Here is a 20,471-nt window from a genome sequence, read left to right as displayed (position 1 = left end):
CTGCCTCAAGTCTTTCTCTGCTCTACTATTTATGCTGTATATACTTTGTTTATACATATGTATTTGCTTATTGTTTCTCATTAGATTGTGAGTTCCTAGAGGGTAATATCTGTCTTTTGTCCCTTTTTGTATCCCTACAACTTAGCAAAGTGTCTGGCACATAAAGTGCTTAAAAAAAGTTTGATTGATTTCTTACTCTTCCTCACATACAACAGGAAGTCTTTACACTGGCTATGTCCCTTCCTAGAATGCAGTCCTCATTCACTTAGGCCTCTTAGAACCCCTAGTTCCCTTTTAAAATCAGCACAAATGCTGCCATTTACAAAAAGCCCTTCCTGGTGAATCCAGATGCCAGTATCTTATCCTCCAAATTAGCTTGTATTTTTTATAGAGACATGTATATGTAGTTTACCCTGATAGAATATAAGCTCCTTGAGGGCATAAATGGTTTCATATTTCTTTGTATCCTTAGACAGTACCTGGAACATAGCTGACATACAGTAAATGCTTGTTGATGACAAGTTGCTTGCTTACATGATATATAATATGGCATATTAAATGTAATGTCACTAAAGATTTTTTTGATAGTGTAGCTAAATTATAAGTTAATTTGAGGAGGATAAAGGAAGCAGTCTATAAAATAAAAAAATTATAGTAATAGAATATATACTATTTCAATTCAATAGAACAACATTTGTAAAGAATCTGAGGGTTTGTGTAATCCTCAATGTAAGGCATCAGGTCTTTATTAATTGAAAGTGTCTATAACATCATAAAAGCTTATCATCATGTAGCTTAATCATGTAGCTTAATCAAACAAAGCTTAACATCATGTAAGCTTAATACTTCAAAGCTCCTCTAGTCCCTGATGTCTTACCAGGAGAACAATGAAATCCATCTCCATTATAGCCAGGTTGGCAGTGACAAGAGAAGGAGCCAGGGGTATTATGGCAGACAGCAGCAGGGTGACATCTTTCTTCTATACATTCGTCAATATCTATAGATATCAGAAATGGGAAGGAGCAAAGAGAAAAGGAAAAGAAAATCATCACTTCATTGTACATTGTTTGCATGATCATTCTAGTACTGGAAAGGACCTTAGAGACCATCTTCAACTACTTTATCTTATAGTTGGGGAAAGTGTGGCCCAGTTTTTTGCCCAAGGTCACTTAAGTAGTACCACAATGTATATGGACCTGGTTTGGGAGGGAAGCAAATAAGCTATTATACAGCACCTCCTATGTGACAGGCACTGTGTGTGCTAAGTGCTTCACAAATATTATTTTATTTGATCCTTACAACAAGCCTCCAAGATAGGTGCTGTAATTATCCCCATTTTACAGTTGAGGAAACTGAGACAGAGAAAAGTTAAGCGACTTGCCCAGGGTCCCATAGCTGGAAATGTCTGAAGCTGGATTTTTTAGGTCTTCTGGACTACAGGCCCTTACTCTATCCACTTATTCTACCCACTGCACCTCATGCAACCATTAATTTCAGAGTTCCTTAAGAAACATGATTTTTTAAAGATTCTAAAGTAACTGGCAGGAACTATTTTAAGGTAGTTCCTAGAGTCAGAAAAATTGTAACATGCTATATAAGAAATTTTAACTCATAAGAAATCAGAGGTTAGCCGAGGTCAGAACTATGAGGACACTACAGTTATGAGGACCAGATTGCACTGTTGGTGGTGTTGTGAACTGCTCCAACCATTCTTAGATCCAGCAATACCACTGCTAGGTCTATATCCCAAAGACATCCAAGAAAAAGGGAAAAGGACCTAATTATACAAAAATATTTATAGCGGTTCTTTTTGTGGCTAAGAATTAGAAATTGAAGGGAACTGGGGAATGACTAATTAAGCTGTGGTATATGATTGTAAGGGAATATTATTGTGCTATGAAAATGATAAACAGGCTGATTTCAGAAAAACCTGGAAAGACTTACATGAACTGAGGCATAGTGTAACACATCCAGAAGAATGTTGTAAAAAGTAACAGCAATATTATTCAATGAAGAACTCTGAATGCTTCTAACTATTCTCAACAATACAATGATCCAAGACAATCCCAAAAGACTAATTAATGATGAAGCATACTATCCACTTCCAGAGAAAGAGCTGATATTTTTTGGAAGCAGACACGACATTTTTCACCTTTCTTTCATTTTTTTTCCTTTATTCAAGTCTTCTTGTACAAAATTAATAATTACACAATTACACATGTATACCCTATACTTGATTGCTTACCTTCTCAGGCAAGGGGTAGGGACAGCAGGGAGGGAAAGAGAATTTGGACCTCAAAACTTTAAATAAAAATGTTTAAAAAAAATTGAAAACAATATTCATTAGAGAAACTGGACAGTAGTTTTCTTCCTCTTTTTTGGTTTCACTGGTTTAGCTATCAAAGGCATCTTTGTATCATAAAGGAAATTTGGTAAGATTCCTTTGCCTATTTTTCCAAAGAGTGTATAAAATACTGGGATTAATTGTTCCTTAAATACTTGACAGAGGAGCACAGTTCAGTGCACAGCCATGGTCACAGCCAACCAGGAGCAGACCTTTGCAGTGACAGAATCACTTGTACACCCATCTGGTCCTGGGAAATTTGTCTTCAGCTCATTTATTCTTGTTCAATTTATTTTTCTAAGACAAGTTTATTTAAGTATTCTATTTTCTCTTCTCTTATTTTGGGCAATTTATAATTTTGTAAATATCCATTTCACTTACATTGTCAGATTTGTTTGCATACAACTGGGCCAACTACTCATAATAACTTCTTCAATTTTATCTTCATTGGTGATGCATTCACCCTTTTCATTTTTGATATTAGTAATACAGTTTTCTTCTTTCTTTTTCAAAAATCAAATTAACCAATGGTTTATTTACTTTGTTATTATTTTTTCATAGAACCAGCTCTCATATTTTTATTAGTTCAATTTTTTAAACTTTCAATTTTGTTAATCTCTCTTTTGATTTTTAGGATTTCTATTTTGCTGTTTAATTAGGGATTTTAAATCGGTTTTTACAATTTGTTTTACTTGCACGCCTAATTCATTGATCCACTCTTTCTTTTTTTTATTCTGTTTCTCATAAATTTTAGTATGTTCTCTCATTGTCATTATCTTTGATGTTATTTATTGTTTCTATGATTTGTTTTTTTGATTCACTTATTCTTCAGGATTAGTTTATCAATTACCAATTACTTTTTAACCTATGCTTCCATAGTCTTTTATTGTCTAAAAAGGATACATGTAAGATTTCTGTTTTTCTGCATTTTATTGTTAGGCTTTTATGCCCTAATATGGTCAATTTTGGTGAAGGTGCTATGTACAGCTGAGAAAAAGGTATAGTCTTTTCTATTCCTATAAAATTTTCTACAGAGGTATATCTTATCTAACTTTTAAAAAAATTCTTTTCATTAGGAGCAGAGCCAAGATGGTGAAGTAAAGGCAGGGACTCACCTGAGCTCTCCCCTAAAATACTCCAAATACATTTTAAAAATTACTCTAAACAAATTCTAGAGCAGCAGAACCCACAAAACGATGGAGTGAAACAAATTCCCAACCCAAAACAACTTGGAAGGTTGGCATGAAAGATCTGTTGCAACAGGGTGATAGAGGAGTACAATCCAGTGCATAGCCCCAGCAAACTAGGAGCAAGCCTTTGGAGTTACTGAATCAGCAGCAGCAGCAGCAGCAGCAGCTGCTTCTGGAGATGTCAGGCCACAAACTGATAAGGGGGAAAACAACCGGTCAGAGGGAGATAACAGGAGTCTTTTTGCTAGCACCAAGGCAGGACTCTGTTGCTTTGGCCATACTCAGATCTGGGTGGCAGTCCTGGGGTATGGATGAATGCTGGAACACCACAGCTTGTGGCAGTAGGGCAGCAGAGACCATTGACACAGTTCCAGGGTAGAAAAGAGTGCTTGTGGTCACTCAAAGAGCAGAGCAGTAGTAAACACCACTCCTTAGATAATAATGCCTTGGAAGAACTGAAAACTGATAGGTCCCTTGAAGTATCTCTGAAGACAACTGCACAAAACCCTTGAAGCTTGGGACAGTGCACCCTTCACCTTCAAAGCAGAGTCCTAATTTAACAAAGTAGTTAAAAGTCAAGTAACAGACTGGAAAAATGAACAAAAAAATAGAAAAATATCTAATTACAGAAAGTGACTATTGTGACAAGGAAGATCAAAATACTCAGAAGAAGATAACAAAATCAAAGCTCCAACATCCAAAGCCTCCAAGAAAAATATGAATTGGTCTGAGGCCATGGACGAGCTCAAAAAGGATTCTGAAGATCAAGTAAGAGAGGTAGAGGAAAAATTTGGAAGAGAAATGAGAGTGATACAAGAAAATAATGAAAAAGGAGTCAAGAGCTCGGTAAAGGAGACATAAAAAATACTGAAGAAAATATAGACTAGGACAAATGTCAAAAGAGGTCCAAAAAGGCAATGAGGTGAAGAATGCTTTAAGAAGCCAAATTTGCCAAATGGAAAAGGAGGTCCAGAAGTTCAGTGAAGAAAATAATCCTTTAAAAATTAGAATGGAGCAAATGGAAGCTAATCACTTTATGAGAAATAAAGAAACAACCAAATAAAACCAAAAGAATGAAAAAAAATAGAAGAAAATGTACAATATCTCACTGGAAAAACAACTGGCATGGAAAATAGACCCAGGAGACATCATTTAAAAATTATTGGACTACCTGAAAGTCATGATCAAAGAAAGAGCCTAGACATCATCTTTCAAGAAATTATCAAGGAAAACTGTCATGATATTCTAGAATCAGTGGGTAAAATAGAAATTGAAAGAACACACTGATTACCTCCTGAAAGAGATCCCAAAATGAAAATTTCCAGCAATATTATAGCCAAATTCCAAAGCACCCAGATCAAAGAGAAAATATTGCAAGCAGCCAGAAAGAAACAGTTCAAGTATGATGGAGTCACAGTCAGCATAACACAAGATTTAGCAGCTTAAAGGATCTGAGGGCTTGGAATATGATATTCTGGAGGACAAAGGAGCTAGGATTACAATCAAGAATCACCTACCCAGTAAAATTAAGTATAATCCTTCAGGGGGGCAAAATGGGATATTCAATGAGATAGAGCACTTTCAAGCATTCTTGACAAAAAGACCAGAGTTGAATGGGAAATTTGGTTTTGAAATAAGACTCAAGAAAAGTATAAAAAGGGAAACAGAAAAGGGAAATCATAAGGTTAAACTGTGTACATTCTTACAAGGGAAGATGATGTTTGTAACTCATAAGACCTTTCTCATTATTAGGACAATTGGAAGGAGTATATATAGAAGTATAATATATATATTATATACTATATATATATATAATATATAGATGGAGGGCACAGGTGTGATTTGAATATGAAGGGATAATATCTAAAAAAATAAATTTAAGGGATGAGAGAGAAATATACTGGGAGAAAGATAAAGTGGGAGATAGAATGGGGTAAATTATCTCACATAAAGGAAGCAAGAAAAAGTTTGTACAGTGGAGGGTAAAAGTAGTGGGGGGGAGGTGAGGGAGAGTGAATGAATCTTACTCTCCTCAGAACTGGCTTGAAGAGAGAATGCCATACACACTCAATTGGGTATAGAAATCTATCTTACCCTACATGAAAGTAACAGTGGGAGGAGATAAGAAAAGGAAGTGGTGATAGAAGGGAGGGCAGATTGAGGGAGGGGGCAGTCAGAAGCAAAACTTTTTTGAGGAGGGAAAGGGTGAAAGGAGGGAGTGTAGAATGAGCTGGGGGGGGTGGAGGAATAGGATGGAGGTAAATACATTTAGCAACAGTAAGTGTGAAAAAATTTTGAAGCAGATTTCTCTGATGAAGGCCTCATTTCTTTTTTTTTTTTATTTGCTTTTTGGAGGGCAATTGGGGTTGAGTGACTTGCCCAAGGTCACACAGCTAGTTTTTGTGTTAAGTGTCTGAGGCCGGATTTGAACTCAGGTCCTCCTGACTCCAGGACCGGTGCTCTATTCACTGCGACACCTAGCCATCCCTAAAGGCCTCATTTTTCAAATGTATAAATAACTGAGTCAAATTTATGAAAGTAAGAGCCATCCCCCAACTGATAAATGATCAAAAGATATGTTTTCAGATGAAGTAAAGCTATCTATGGCCATATGAAACAAATACTCTAATTCACTATTGATTGGAGAAATGCAAATTGAAACAATTCTGAGGTAGTACCTCATACCTATCAGATTGACTAATAGGATAAAAAAGGTAAATGACAAATGTTGGAGGGGATTTGGGGAAAATGAAACATTAAGACACTGTTTGTGGAGTTGTAAACTGATTCAAGCATTCTATAGAGCAATTTGGAACTATGCCCAAAGGGCTATGAAACCATGCATCCCCTTTGACCCTTACTAGGTCTGTATCCCAAAAGAGATAACAAAAAAAAACCCAAAACAAAAAGAAAAGGGACCTATACATACAAAACTGTTTATAGCAGCTCTTTTCTGGGAGCAAAGAATTAGAAACTGAGGGGATGTCCATCAATTCGCGAGTTGCTGAACAAACTGTGGTATGTAATTATGATGGAATACTATTGTGATATAAGAAATTATTAGCAGGATGCTCTCAGAAAATCCTGGAAAGACTTGCATGGGCTGATACAAAGTGAAATGTTTTGTGTGCAAAGTAACAGCAATATTGTAAGATGATTAGTCAGGAATGGCAGCTATTCTCAGCAACACAACTATCCAACACAACTCTTCAGGACTTATGATGAAAAATGGTATCCATCGCCAGAGAAAGAACTGATGGTGTCTGAATACAGACTGAAACATACTTTTTTTTTACTTCATTTTTCTTGAGGTTTTGGTCTGTCTTCTTTTACAACATGACTATTATGGTTATGTTTTGCAAGACTACATATATATATGCATATATATATATTTATAACCTATATTGAATTTCTTGCCTTCTCAATGAGGGAAGATTTGGGAGCGAGGAAGGGGGAGAATTTGGAACTCAAGATTTTAAAAAATGAACGTTAAAAATTTGTTTTCATATGTAACTGGGGAGCAAAAAAGTACTAAAGAAAAATAAATTTATTTTCATCTCCTTAATGTCTTTTTTATTTATTTTATGGTTCAATTTATCTAACTCTGGTAGGAGGGTAAAATGAAGTCCCCATTAGTACAGTTTTACTACCTATTTTGTCCTGCAACTCATTTAAATTTTCCTTTAAAAATTTGGATGTATGCCATTTGCTCATTTTTCCAGACTGTTTCTTGACTTTGCACTTTATATTAAGTTTCTGCTTTTTTACACTGCTGTTTTCAGAGCTAGCCTAGAGATTTTGAAGTTTTTGGTGCTTCTAAGGTGGTGTGATTCAGGGACAGGTATGGTTACTGCTCCTTCAGAACCCTAAGTGGTACTGCTCTACAGGGCCCCTGCTCCTGCTATTAAAACAAAGCTGCTCCTCTGGGCCCCTGCTCCCTTGAAACAGCAAGTGATCTTTTTTGCCCTGGAAGTGTGGCCCAGAAATAGAGGTAGGCCATGGAGCTGCCAAATTCCAAACAGCCAGTAGTAGCACAGGGGTCCTCTGTAGTCTCTTTCTAACCAGCTGCCTAGCCCCCTTACCATCTCTAATTTTAGAATACCCAAAGCTGCTGCCACTTCCAAGGCCCACAGCTTCTCTTGCTGCTGCTATATGTGGTCTAAGCCAACCCCCACCCCAGTGTCACCTTCTGACTTCCTAAGTTCCGTTAGGCTAGAAAAATGTCTCTCCCTGACGTTTTGTCGGCTTTTCCAATTTGAGACATTATCTTAAAATTGCTTGTATGGGAATGTTGGGTAAGTTCAGCTGCTTCCTCTACTCTGCCATCTTGGCTCCACGCCTAGATGTCCTCAGACTTTTCCTATGATAGGGAATTCACTTTTCATCAGCCTTGGTCTCTTCCTCAAGTGGCTTCTGGAGCACAGAAGTCTCTCCATCTTGATGACAGTCCTTTTTGCTAATGGATTAGGCCATTTTGCTAATAGCCTAATGAATACACACACACATACACACACACACAGCCATACAATCAAAACCTTGCCCCATGTCCCTTAACTCCTCAGTTCTCTAGCTGACCTCTTTTGTAACATGGGGTGCTTGTAGCACTGTTGTCAAATCTAGAGCAAGCTTCCTCCTTTCCATGGCATGAGAATGGGGAGTGGGCAGAACTGAATTTTATTGCAAGCCTTGGATCTGGTTTCTGCAGAACTACCAGAGTGTGATAGCAGGTGGGTCAGGGGCTGCTGAGTGAGAAGCCTTCTCTGTGGTTAGTTCATTATGGATATTGGTGTCTTAGACTATGAAGATAGCTGAAATTTCTTTATCTATTTCACACAGTTCCTATTTTGGAGAAGCTTAAGAAGTTAGGAAAATATGAGAAAACATTTAGTCCTAAATTCATGTGTTAAAAATCTTTTTTTACCTTCTTGTTGCTTATAGAATAAAGACAAAAGTCCTCTCCCTGGCATTTAACACCCTTTACAATCTAACATCTCCCTAACTTTCCAACCCTATTTCATATTATTTATTTTAATTAATTCTAGCCTCCAGGAAACTGGATCTTTCTCTGACTTCCCCCCCAAGACATTCTCTTCTTTTGCTCACACTGTTCCCTACACTTGAAATGTCAACTGTTCTCAGCCCTTTTTTTGTCTGTTCATCCTTCAAAGTTCATCTTAAATTCTATTTCCTTCTTCCCTGATTCTCTCTGTATTTGATACCCTTTCCTCTTAAGACATCATATAGCATTTTATTTCATACCTCTCTAATGCATTTATCTTATAATACTATATATGTAGTAGTGCCATTTCCCTATTAGATTATAAACTCTATGAGGGCAGGGATCATGTTTTATCTAAACTTTGCTTCATCATTCAGTGTTTAACATAATGCTTTGCGTACAGTAGGAGTTTAACAAATATATGTTGAATTGAATTGTTGAAGCAAATGGGGAGAAAGAGGCAAAAAACAAACAAGTTCTTATTTGATTTTTCATACAGTAGCATTAACAAAATATCTTTCAGTTACTGGTACAAACCAACTTCCTATACCTTCTAAATCAATTATGTTTATAATGCTGATTATGATGTACTACAGGATCTAAGATAAGCTCTATTCTATTTACTAAGTCGGGAAAATACAGTACCATATCTCAGAAAAAAACTTAGAACAAGAATTGAAAAAAATATTCTTTCTTGATTATTAATTTTTTTTGCTTTTTGGTGTGCATTTGGGGTTAAGTGACTTGCCCAAGGTCACACGGCTATTTTTTGTGTTAAGTGTCTAAGGCCAGATCCGAACCCAGGTCCTCCTGACTCCAGGGCTGGTGCTCTATTCACTGCATCACCTAACCGCCCCTTCTTTCTTGATTATTAACCCAGAATTATAGAATTATGAGAGCTATAAGCAATCTCAGATGTCATCCCTAGTCTAACTGAGTATTTTAACAAGAATATCAACACTAAAGGAGGCTAGGTGGTGCAGTGAATAGAGCCCTGGAGTCAGGAGGACCTGAGTTCAAATCTGGCCTCAGACACTTGACACACTTACTAGCCATGTGACTTTGGTCAAGTCACTTAACCCCAATTGCCCCCCCAAAAAAAAAGCAAAAAAAAGAATATCAACACTAAAAGCAAAAAGTCATCTATTCTTTACTTTAATATCTCCAAATGATAGGGAATTCATTACCTCCTAAGACAATACATTACAATTTCTTAGAACCCTTCAAATAATAAAATTATACAATAATTATTGGTAATTAATGAAAATGGGATACTACTTGAATGGGAGAAACCCCTGGAATTATAAGCCTTCTCAAAAAGCATCTCAAAATGGATATGTTGGGTCATTTTGTGGAATTGCTTGTTTCTCTTTCTCTCTTTATCCCTTCCCCCCTCTCCAGCCCTTCTCTTTCTCATTTTCATTATTATTTTTTTTAAAGCAATCGGGGTTAAGTAACTTGCTCAAGGTTACACGGCCAGTTATTTCTGGGTGTGGTGCTGAGTATCTGAGCCCGGATTTGATCCAGGTCATCCCGACACTGAAGTCGGTGCTCTTACTCGCTGAGCCACCTGGCTGCCCCTTCTCATTTTCATTACAAGAGAAGGCGCTTTAGGCAAGAGAGATAGCTATATTTGGAAATGAAGTTGTCATAAAAGCAATATATAAATAAAAATTTTAAAACAAAATAAAGTAAGAAAGCTTTCAAACCTTCATTAACTAGTTACATGCCCACAAACCCTGGAAATAATTATTTCTAGACCTAAAAAGCTGAGATAATAAAATCCAGATTTCAGTTAATGAGAAGGAAATTAATGGTATTCCCAATACATTTTTCTGGTACCAAGGCAAAGACAGGAAGTAGGATGTTCTGTGACAAGAGATATGTTTGTTTTGCTTCTGAAAAACATTTCTTGTGGCTGATTTTTAGCCTTGTGGGTCCCTACAGCTCACAGTGTGAAGAATTCTGATTCCAGTGAATTATTTTCCTCTTATTATTAGTTGCTATACTCAAAGTCTGAAGGGAATTATGTCATGGGTCATGGGAAAAATGGATAAAAGGTTGTGGAGAGGCAGATTTGTGCTTTCCAGAACTTTGTTCTTACTGGAAGACTTCATGCAAAGATTAAATGAACAGTTGTCTGGTATGTGTGAAGGGAATTAATGACCAGGTGCTTGTTTTTTTTTTTTTCTTGGTTTTCTTGGTTTCCTTCTAACTCTGAGATTCTGTGCTAAATAGCAATTGTTTATATGATTTAGGAACAGAAATTCTCCCAGAGAAGCAATTGAGGAAACTACAGATATGTTCAAGTATACACATTCAATGAATAAGAAAAAATCAGATTGTTAGACAGATTGCTAAATCTATTCCTATAGGATAGACTAGAGCAAAGCTTTTTAACTCTTTCCTTCTCTTATGAATTGCTTTGCAATTTCTATTGACCCTGTCTTCTAAATTTCTCCCCTCTGTTCCACTGTCACTGTCACAATTTGGGTTTAGACCTTCCTTATAATCAATCATCCAACATTTATTAAGTGTCTTCCTTTTCTGTCTAACTGCCTAATATGATAGGTGTGGGGTGGTATCTTTGAATTGTTTAAATTTGCATTTCATCCAATCAATAATGATTGAAAGTGATATATATATATATATATATGTATATAGCTTTTCGGAGGGGGGAAGATAGGGCAATTGGGGTTAAGTGACTTGCCCAAGGTCACAGGGCTAGTTTTTGTGTTAAGTGTCTGAGGCTGGATTTGAACTTAGGTCCTCCTGACTCCAGGGCTGGTGCTCCTTTCACTGTGCCACCTAGATGCCCCCACAGTTTTGACTTTGTTATCTTCTGAGTTTGCATTTCCATCCTCATTTTTATCATAGTAACTTACTATAGTTAGGATCTTTTCCTGCTCTTTGCTCATTTTTCCAGTCTATTTCTTTACTCTTTGTGTTAATATGGGGTTCTGCTCTGAGAGTGGCTGGTGCAATGTCCTAAGCTTTAGGTTTTTTTGTATAGCTGTTTTCAGAGATAATTCTGGGAACCTATAAGTTTTCAATACTTCCAAGGTGGTATGATTACTACTTTCCTGGATTGTGCTCTGGTCTGTAGCAGTTTTTTTTTTCTTAAATTTAAAGCAATTGGGGTTAAGTAACTTGCTCAAGGTTACACGGCCAGTTATTTCTGGATGTGGTGCTAAGTATTTGAGCCCAGATTCAATCCCAGGTCGCCTGACTCTGGGGCCGGCACTCACTCACTCAGCCACCTGGCCACCCCTAAGCAACTGGGGTTAAGTAACTTGCTCAAGGTTACACAGCCAGATGTTTCTGGGTGGGTGCTAAGTGTCTGAGTCCAGATTCTATCCCAGGTCATCCTGACTCTGGGGCCAGTGCTCTTACTCACTATGCTACCTGGCTACCCCTGTAGCAGTTTTTTAAAGCTTTGGAACTGTAATGAGGGTCCGTTCTTCAGTATGGCTGCACACCCTGGTGTGCTAGTGCTACACCTCATCCCAGGACTGCAAGCCAGATCTGAGTATGGGCAATGCAACAGAATTGTGTCCTGAGTGCCAGCAAAAGGATCCCTGCAATCTCCTTCTGACCAGTTGTCTTATCCCCTTATTCTCTGTGGGCTGAGAATTCCTGAACTTGCCACTCCACCAATAATTCAGGTCTTCCCCCATCCCCCAACACTCTGTTTTGCTGGAGTGTGGCCTGCATTGGTGCAGCCAGTGCTGGACTGCACCTCATTTCACCCCTAAGCAACAGACCTACTGTGTTTCCCTGATAATAAGACCTATCCCGAAAATAAGCCCTCCCCCGAAAATAAGCCCTATTGAGATCCCCTGAGCTACACACTACATTACGGTACCCTCTGTATGCACCGTCCCCCCCCTTCCCCCCATGAAACGCACACCGCGCTCCGAGCTTCATCCAATCAGAGCTGCAGCAGTGAGCGCATCATCCTGTTCTTCCAAAGTGATTTGCTTATTGAATAAAGGTACATTTTTTTGTTCACATTTACCTGTTTATTAAAATTGCTGTCAATGTTCATTAAAATAAGCCCTCCCCTGAAAATAAGCCCTCTGGTGTTTTTCTGTCTGAAAAAAATAATAAGACAGTGTCTTATTATCGGGGAAACACGGTATCTTTAACTATATCTATTTATCTGTCTTAACTAGAAAATAAAAATATATAACTTATAGACCCAAAACATGGCCCATAATCTAGAGAATAAATTTCTGAACACTTAATGAGTCTGTGTTTTATTCATCTCTTGCCAATGGTAACCAAAAAAATGAAGCCTATGTAAAATGTAAAACACAACTTTTAAACATCATGCACCAAGAACTTTTATGTTGTACAAACAGCTAAATAAAAAAAAACCTCAGTCTGGGCCAACTAACCTTATTTTCATTTCTATTCTGCTTATAGCAATTATGATTGTTTTTTTTTTTAAACCATAGTAAAGTGGGGTCCCTGTTTATGGCAAAAATTTGTACAAGCAAAAAAAATCATCTAGACATTACAAATACAGTTTGTATACAAAAAGGCACAAAATCAAAACATCACTTTCTTATAGTGATTTTTCTTACCAGTACACTCATGCCCATCTCCAACATAACCAGAAAGGCAAATACAGCTGTAAGAACTGCCTCCATGGTAAATACACTGGGCTCTTTGCACAGGAGCACAAGTGTGACTGCCTTCTTCACAAGGATTAGATGGTAGAGCAATTACTGAGAGAAGAAAAGAAAAGGATATCAAATTACATTAGGTAGTTATGGGTCTAATTCTGAAGATTAGTTTTTCTTGATTCAAGTTTATCAGTCTATAAAGCATTTCTGACTCCTAGAGAAAAAGTACGATGCATAATCCTAGTATTACTGTATCAAATATGGTGCCCGTGTTTTGATTTTAGATCCTTATATGCTCCTTTCTGAATGCCTGTGAAAGTTCACTTTCAGGGGAAGAAGAGGAAAGGAAACAATAACTTATTAAGTACTTACCATGTGCCAGGACTGTGCACTTTATGAATATTTTTTCATTTGATCCTCACAAAACTCTGAGAAATAGGTAGTATTGTTATTCTTATTTTACAGATGGAGAAACTGAGGCAGATAGAAATTAAATGATTTCCCCAGGTTCACACAGTTAATAACTGTTTAAGGCCTAATTTGAATTCATTTCTTCCTCATTCCAAGGCTAGTGCTCTATCTACTTCACCACCTAGATACCTTCAGCTTATGTCTTCAGACATAATTAAGGTCTAATTAAAGTCATAATTAAGATATAATTAATTCTTAAAAATAAGAATATTTTACACTTGTGCCACAAAACTCTGATAACATTAATATTGCCCCACAAAGTCACTAGATCAAAATGTTTCTCTTCTTATTTTCTCTAATGTAATTTGACTTCATAAACAAGTTAAGTTTTGAACTTTAGAAATGAACTTGTTTCTATTTTAACACTATTCTTCCTCAATGGAACTTCTCTCTTGGAACTACAGCAAGGTTATATCTACAACAAACTAAGATCCTTAGACAGATAAATGGGACAATATTTTTAAGTTATGGCCTCCATTTTCATTTGAGGGATTTTTAATGTTGGTCTACTGAGGTGACTATCTTATTACAAAGATGTTACTATAGATTCAGGTAATATGGTTGTGTCAGATGACTGGAATACTGACACTTCAGGTTAGATAAATGGTCTTCCTTCAATAATTCAGTTTCTAAAGCATGTAGTTAGAAAAATTGTAATATTGGAGCATAATCACAATTTTCAATAATTTCAATGTAAATTTCACAAGTGTATTTCAGAGGATTCAGCAGAGCTCTATAGAGTTAACTGGTAGAGAGAATAAAAAAAAAACAAGGTCAATCATTATTTTTGGTCAAAAATAAGCAAAATTTAAAAATTATTATGGACTTACAAATACAAGTGCGTGTATCTTCTGCAAATCCATAACCACTCTGGCACTCACACCGGTAGCTCCCTGGCAAGTTGACACACACAGAATTGTGGCCACATACATGGGAACCTGTTGCACATTCATTTACATCTAAATAAAAGGAAGTGAGAAAATTTTCAATTAAATTAAAATTTAAAAAATAGTTTAAACCTTAATGTGATTTTATCAAGAGGATCCCTAGCATTTAATTAATATTTTAAATTGAATTGAATAATCTCAGGAAAGAGAAATTATTTATAAAAGTTAGAAAGGGTGAATTTTTCAAAAAGAACATAATTAGAAAAATGTATTTTAAAAATAAATTAAATATCTGAATTTGTTTTATGAAGAATTTCTCTCTCCTATCCTCCTTTACTTTCCCAACTATCATTATACTGGAAATTCCATTATAGTTTTAACATTTTTTGAATACTGTGTAGCATGTCAGAAATACATAGCACATATGTAAAGATTTTAATTTTTAAAATGAATAGGACTTAGACTATAGCTGTTGGAATGTAACAGATGGACGTAAAATTGCGTGAATGTTAAGAGACACTGAAAACTCTTTTTGTTGATCAGTCTAAAAGATCCATAAAACAGTTTTCAAAAATAAAACACTTTAAACTCAAATAATTCAAGAATCTCAATGAATAGCAGATGTTCCATTTTCACAGTATCCAGCCAAAAATAATCTCCCAAAGCTTTTCACTTAAATATTCTCCACAGAGTATTTTGTCCTTAAAAGAATAGTTCTTGGCATCAACAATACAGGACCACACAGCATTGTTCCTTTTGTTGAGCAAAGGCAAATACAAAGAAAAAATCATGTTTGCATCTACAAAACACAAAGCCAAATGAACAGATAAAGAATCCCTCACCAAGGGGCAGCTAGGTGGCACAGTGAACAGAGCACTGGCCCTGGAGTTCTGAGGACCTTAGTTCAAATACAGCCTCAGACACTTAACCAGCTTACCAGCTGTGTAACCTTGGGCAAGTCACTTAATCCCAATTGCCCTGCCTTCTCCCCTCCAAAAAGACAAAAATTAAATCAAATTTTCAAAAATAATTCCTCACCAAAACAATTTCTTCCATCTCCTTGGTAGCCAGTTGCACATTCACATGAATAGGCTAGTCCTGTTCCCACCAGACACCGAGCTGTGATATCACATGCATGGCTTCCATCATAGCAAGGATTTATCACCAAGGGATCTATATCCTCTAAATAGTAGATGGAGAAAAAAAAAACAAACAGCAACTTTAGTTTGATTATAATCCCAGTTCAATTACTGCATTCATTATGAAGCCATCTTTGGTCTTCCTCATTTAGTGCTTTACTTTTTCCCAACTCCAAACAATAATTTGTTTTCCTTGGTATTTTCAATATAGGTACTATTTTGTAATACTACTATGTTTATTGTGAAGTTAGGACAAATAAATAATAGACCAATGACCTAAATACTACTAACAAAATGTTAAAAAAATAAATCTAGGGCAAGGTCTTTTATAGTAGATCAATGATCAATTTACACCAATATGGGAGAGAATCAGACATGATGAAAATTTATGGATAGTTTGTAATTTGTATTCACATTAAATGAGATCATGTATTCATTGAAGTATCCAAACAAGTGTTATGTATATCTTTACTAGACTGTAAACTCCATGAATGAAGGCACTATATCTTATTGAATGTGTTTATCTTTTTTCACATAATAGTACGTTAAGTAAATGTTTCTTAAATAGATTATAATTCAGATTAAAAGGCTAAAAGAGGTAAGGATGGAGTTGAAGGAATAAAATATACATGTCTTTAGAAAGGAATGCTTATAATTCCAAGTTCCAAAGCATACAAGAGACACTATTAGCACATATCCATGGTGTGACACTGACTTCATGTGGGTCTTACTCATTTAATCTTAATATCACAAAAATTACTTCCTCTCTCCCACCTTCCATGAGCTTTTGAATGGTCTTTCTCTTTTATCAAGGTGTATATTTAGGGAATGTGAACTCACTTTAGCATTCAGAACTAATGAAGAATATCTACTCCAAAGTCAACCATCAATGACTTTGGAGATATTTATAATGAAGAGTGATGTTTTCTTAACAGAACCTTATTTCTAGATATAACATCAGCAGCAACAAGAAAAAACAGCTATTTTAAAGTAAAATTTGATTTTTTTAATCAATGAAAATATTCCTTCTCTCTCTCCTACTTCCCATCCCCTAAGAAAGAACAAAAAGTCAAATCCTCTATCCCATGGATGGTCAAGCAAAACAAATTCCTTCACTGACTGTACAAAAAATACTTTTCCATATGTACTCTGAGTCCATTACTTCTCTATCAGGAGATGGGTGATATGTTCCATTGTGAGTCATCTGGAATTGTAGTTGGTTATTGCATTAATCAGAGGTCTTAAGTCTTTCAAAGTTGTCTTTGAAATTGTTTTTATATAAATCATTCTCTTGGTTCTGCTTATTTCATTCTGCATTCGTTCATGTAAGTCTCCCTAGGTTTTTTGGGAACCAGTAATATTACATTACATTTATAGGCTATATCTATTTCATTCAGCCTCAAAACAATGGGTATCACTCAGTTTCCAGTTCCCTGTAACTGCAAAAAAGAGATTCAACAAATAGTTTTGTTTATTCCAAGTTTGAGGTTTGTGCTTAGAACTAATTGATCCTTTAATCTACTCTGTCCCTCATCTCCCCATTTTTCTTCTGCTTTCCTACTGAATGAAATATGTTCCTACACCCGGGGGGTGGCTAGGTGGTACAGTGAATAGAGCACTGGCCTTGGAGTCAGGAGGACCTGAGTTCAAATCTGGCCTCAGACACTTGACACACTGACTAGCTGTGTGACTTTGGGCAAGTCACTTAACCCCAAATGCCCTCCAAAAAAGCAAAAAGAAAAAAAAATGCATTTTAGGGGCGGCCAGGTGGCTCAGTGAGTAAGAGCACCGGCTCCAGTGTCGGAATGACCTGTATCAAATCCAGCCTCAAATACTCAGCACCACACCCAGAAATAACTGGCTGTGTAACCTTGAGCAAGTTACTTAACCCAGATTGCTTAAAAAAAAAAGAAATATGTTCCTACACCCAACCATGTTTTCTATACCCTCCTTTGAACAGTTCAAATGAGAGTAAGGTTCAAGTGTCAGCCACTCCTCCCTCTCATTCCTCCTTGTTTGTATAGTCTTGAACACTTCAATTATGTGAAATAATTTTCCCCATCCTTTCTCTCTCTGCCCCTGCCCATGTATTCCTTTTAATTCCCTTTCCATTCTATTAAGATCATCAAAATATAACAGAACCACTCTTAGTTCCTCTACCTAATTACTCTCTTTGATCCTTGATGATGATGATGATAGGTTTCTAAAGGGACATGTCTCACCTCCCCATACTAGAATATAAAGAGTTTATTCTTGTTTAGTCCTTTATAATTGTTCATTCCTATTTACCTTTTTTATGTTTCTCTTGACTCCTATGTTAGGACTTCAAAGTTGTTGTGCAGCTCTGTTCTTTTCATCACAGAGGTACAGAAGTCCTCTATCTCATTAAATATCCATAACTCTTCCTTCCCCCATCTCCCTAGAGGATTATACTCAGTTTTGGCAGGTAATTTATTCTCTGTTGTAAGCCTTTGCTTTCTGGATTATTGTATTCCAATAATTAGAATAATTGTATTCCAAGCTCTCTATTCCTGTCATGGGATTGCTACTAAATCTTGTGTGAGCTCTTCAGTACTTTAATTTTTTTTCTTTCTGGCTGCTTGCAGTTTTTCCTTGATCTGGAAGATGATGTTTTCATTTTGGAGTCTCAGGAAGTAACTGCTGGATTCTCCCTCTTTCCACTTGGATCCTCTGGTTCTAAGTGATCTAGGCAATTTTCTTTTTATCTCTTAAAAACATCTAGGCTTTTATTATTATTATTATTGCTTTCTTGTAGCCAAATCATTTGCAAATTGTCTTTCTTCGATCTATTTTCCAGGTTGGTTGTTTTGCTCTAATAATTTACATTTTCTTCTATTTTCTCAGTCTTTTGACTTTGTTTTAATATTTTTTTGTTGTATCATCGAACCATTATGTTCTATTTGTTACACTCTTAATTTTCAGGGAATGATTTCCAAAAATAAAAAAAAAATCCAATATGGTGAAAAAAGAGGTATATGCTAGAAGAAGGGGGAAGGGAGGGGTAGAATGGGGGAAATTTTCTCATATAAAAGAGATACTCAAGGAAGACCTTTTACAGTACAGGGGAAAACAAGAGTGGTAGGGAGCAATGCTTGAACCTTACTCTTAATGGAATTGCTACAAAGAGGAAAGAACATATATACACTCACTTTTGTATAGAAATAGAACTTAACCAATAGGGAAGTGAGAGGTAAGTGTATAAGAGAAAGGGGGATGATAAAGGAAAGGACAGATTGAAGGCGGTAGTAGATAGACTTTTGTGGGAGGACAGGATAAAAAGAGAGAGGAAAAAAGAAAATGGGATGGAAGGAAATACACAGTTAATAATCATAATTGTGAATGTGAATTGGTTGAACTCACTCATAAAACAGAAGCAAAGAGCAGAATGAATTTGAAACTAGAATCTAAAAATATGTTGTTTAACAAGAGACACATTTGAAACAGAAAGACACATGGAGTTAAAATAAAATGCTGGAACAGAATCTAATATATTTCAAATGAACAACTACAACAAAAAATCGCAGGATAGCAATCATGATCTTAAACAAAGCACAAATAAAATCCCTAATTAAAAGGGATAATCAAGGAAACTGAATATTGACAGACAATGAAGTAATATCAAAAATTTTATTGCAAATTTCTTGGATAAAAGCCTAATTTCTCAAATATATACTGAGTGTAGAACAGATTCAAATTTATAAAAATAACAGCCATTACCCAATTAATAAATGGTCAAAGGATATAAACAGGCAGTTTTCAGAAGAAGAAATCAAAGCTATCTGTAGTCATATGAAAAAAAATCTTCTAAGTCACTATTAATTAAAGAAAGGCAAAGTAAGATAATTCTGAGGTACCACCTTATACCTATCAGAAATGACAACTGCTGGGGGGATGAGGAAAAATAAGTACACTAATGAATTCTCACAACAGTGAACAGGTTCAACCATTCTGGAAAACAATTTGGAACTAAACTAAAAAGGCTATAAACTGTGTGTATACTTTGACCTAGCAACACTGCTACTAGGTCTGTATCCTAAAGAGTTCAAGGGAAAAGGGAAAGGAGTTATATATCTAAAAACATCTATAGCAGCTCTTCTTGTGATGGCAAAGAATTGGAAATTAAGAGGATGCTCATCAATTGGGGAATGGTTGAATAAGTTGTGGCATATAATTATAATGGAGTACTATTATGCCATGGGAAATGATGAGGGGGGTGGTTTCAGAAAAAACATGGCAAGACCTATATGAACTGATGGAAAGTGAAGTGAGAAGACCCAGGAGATCATTTTGCACAGTAACAGTAATGTAATGATGATCAACTGTGAAAAGTGTGGCTATTCTGATCAATACAATGATCCAAGTCAATTCCAAAGGACTCATGATGAAAAAAAAATGCTATCTATCTTCAGAGAGAGAACTAATGAACTCAAACTGTAAACTGATATATACTTTTGTCAGTTCATTTTTTGTGCTTTAAAAAAAAAATATGGCTCGGGGTAGCTAGGTGGCACAGTGAATAGAGTACTGGCCCTGGAGCCAGGAAGACCTGAGTTCAAATCTAGTTTTAAACACTTACTAGCCATGTGACCTTGGGCAAGTCACTTAACCTTAATTGCCTTGCCTTCCCCCCTCCAAAAAACAAACAAAAAAATATATGGCTGATATGGAAATGTCTTGCATGATTTCACATGTATAATTGATATCAAATTGCTTGCTTTCTCAGTGGGTAGGGAAAGTGGCAGAAGGGAGAGAGAGAATTTGGAACTCAAAATTTAAAAAAAGAAAAGAA

At 36.1% G+C, this 20,471-nt stretch overlaps 1 protein-coding gene across 1 annotated transcript in view; it reads right to left on the bottom strand.

Annotated features, from left to right (window-relative positions):
* Positions 1 to 20,471, bottom strand: part of NID2 (nidogen 2) — a 146,875-nt gene that overhangs the window by 40,089 nt on the left and 86,315 nt on the right. The window contains exons 9-12 of the mRNA XM_069082235.1: positions 15,561 to 15,704; positions 14,466 to 14,594; positions 13,123 to 13,266; positions 878 to 997 (exon numbers count right to left, since the gene is read on the bottom strand). Of these exons, the coding sequence (XP_068938336.1) occupies positions 878 to 997; positions 13,123 to 13,266; positions 14,466 to 14,594; positions 15,561 to 15,704 (537 nt within the window). The remainder of the gene's footprint in view (positions 1 to 877; positions 998 to 13,122; positions 13,267 to 14,465; positions 14,595 to 15,560; positions 15,705 to 20,471) is intronic.

The sequence above is a fragment of the Petaurus breviceps genome, unplaced genomic scaffold (genome assembly GCF_028583685.1).
Source record: "Petaurus breviceps papuanus isolate PSGF00001 unplaced genomic scaffold, PetGlider_PUasm1.0 164, whole genome shotgun sequence".
Classification (NCBI taxonomy): Eukaryota; Metazoa; Chordata; class Mammalia; order Diprotodontia; family Petauridae; genus Petaurus; species Petaurus breviceps.
This window is presented reverse-complemented; position numbering and strand designations above follow the sequence as displayed.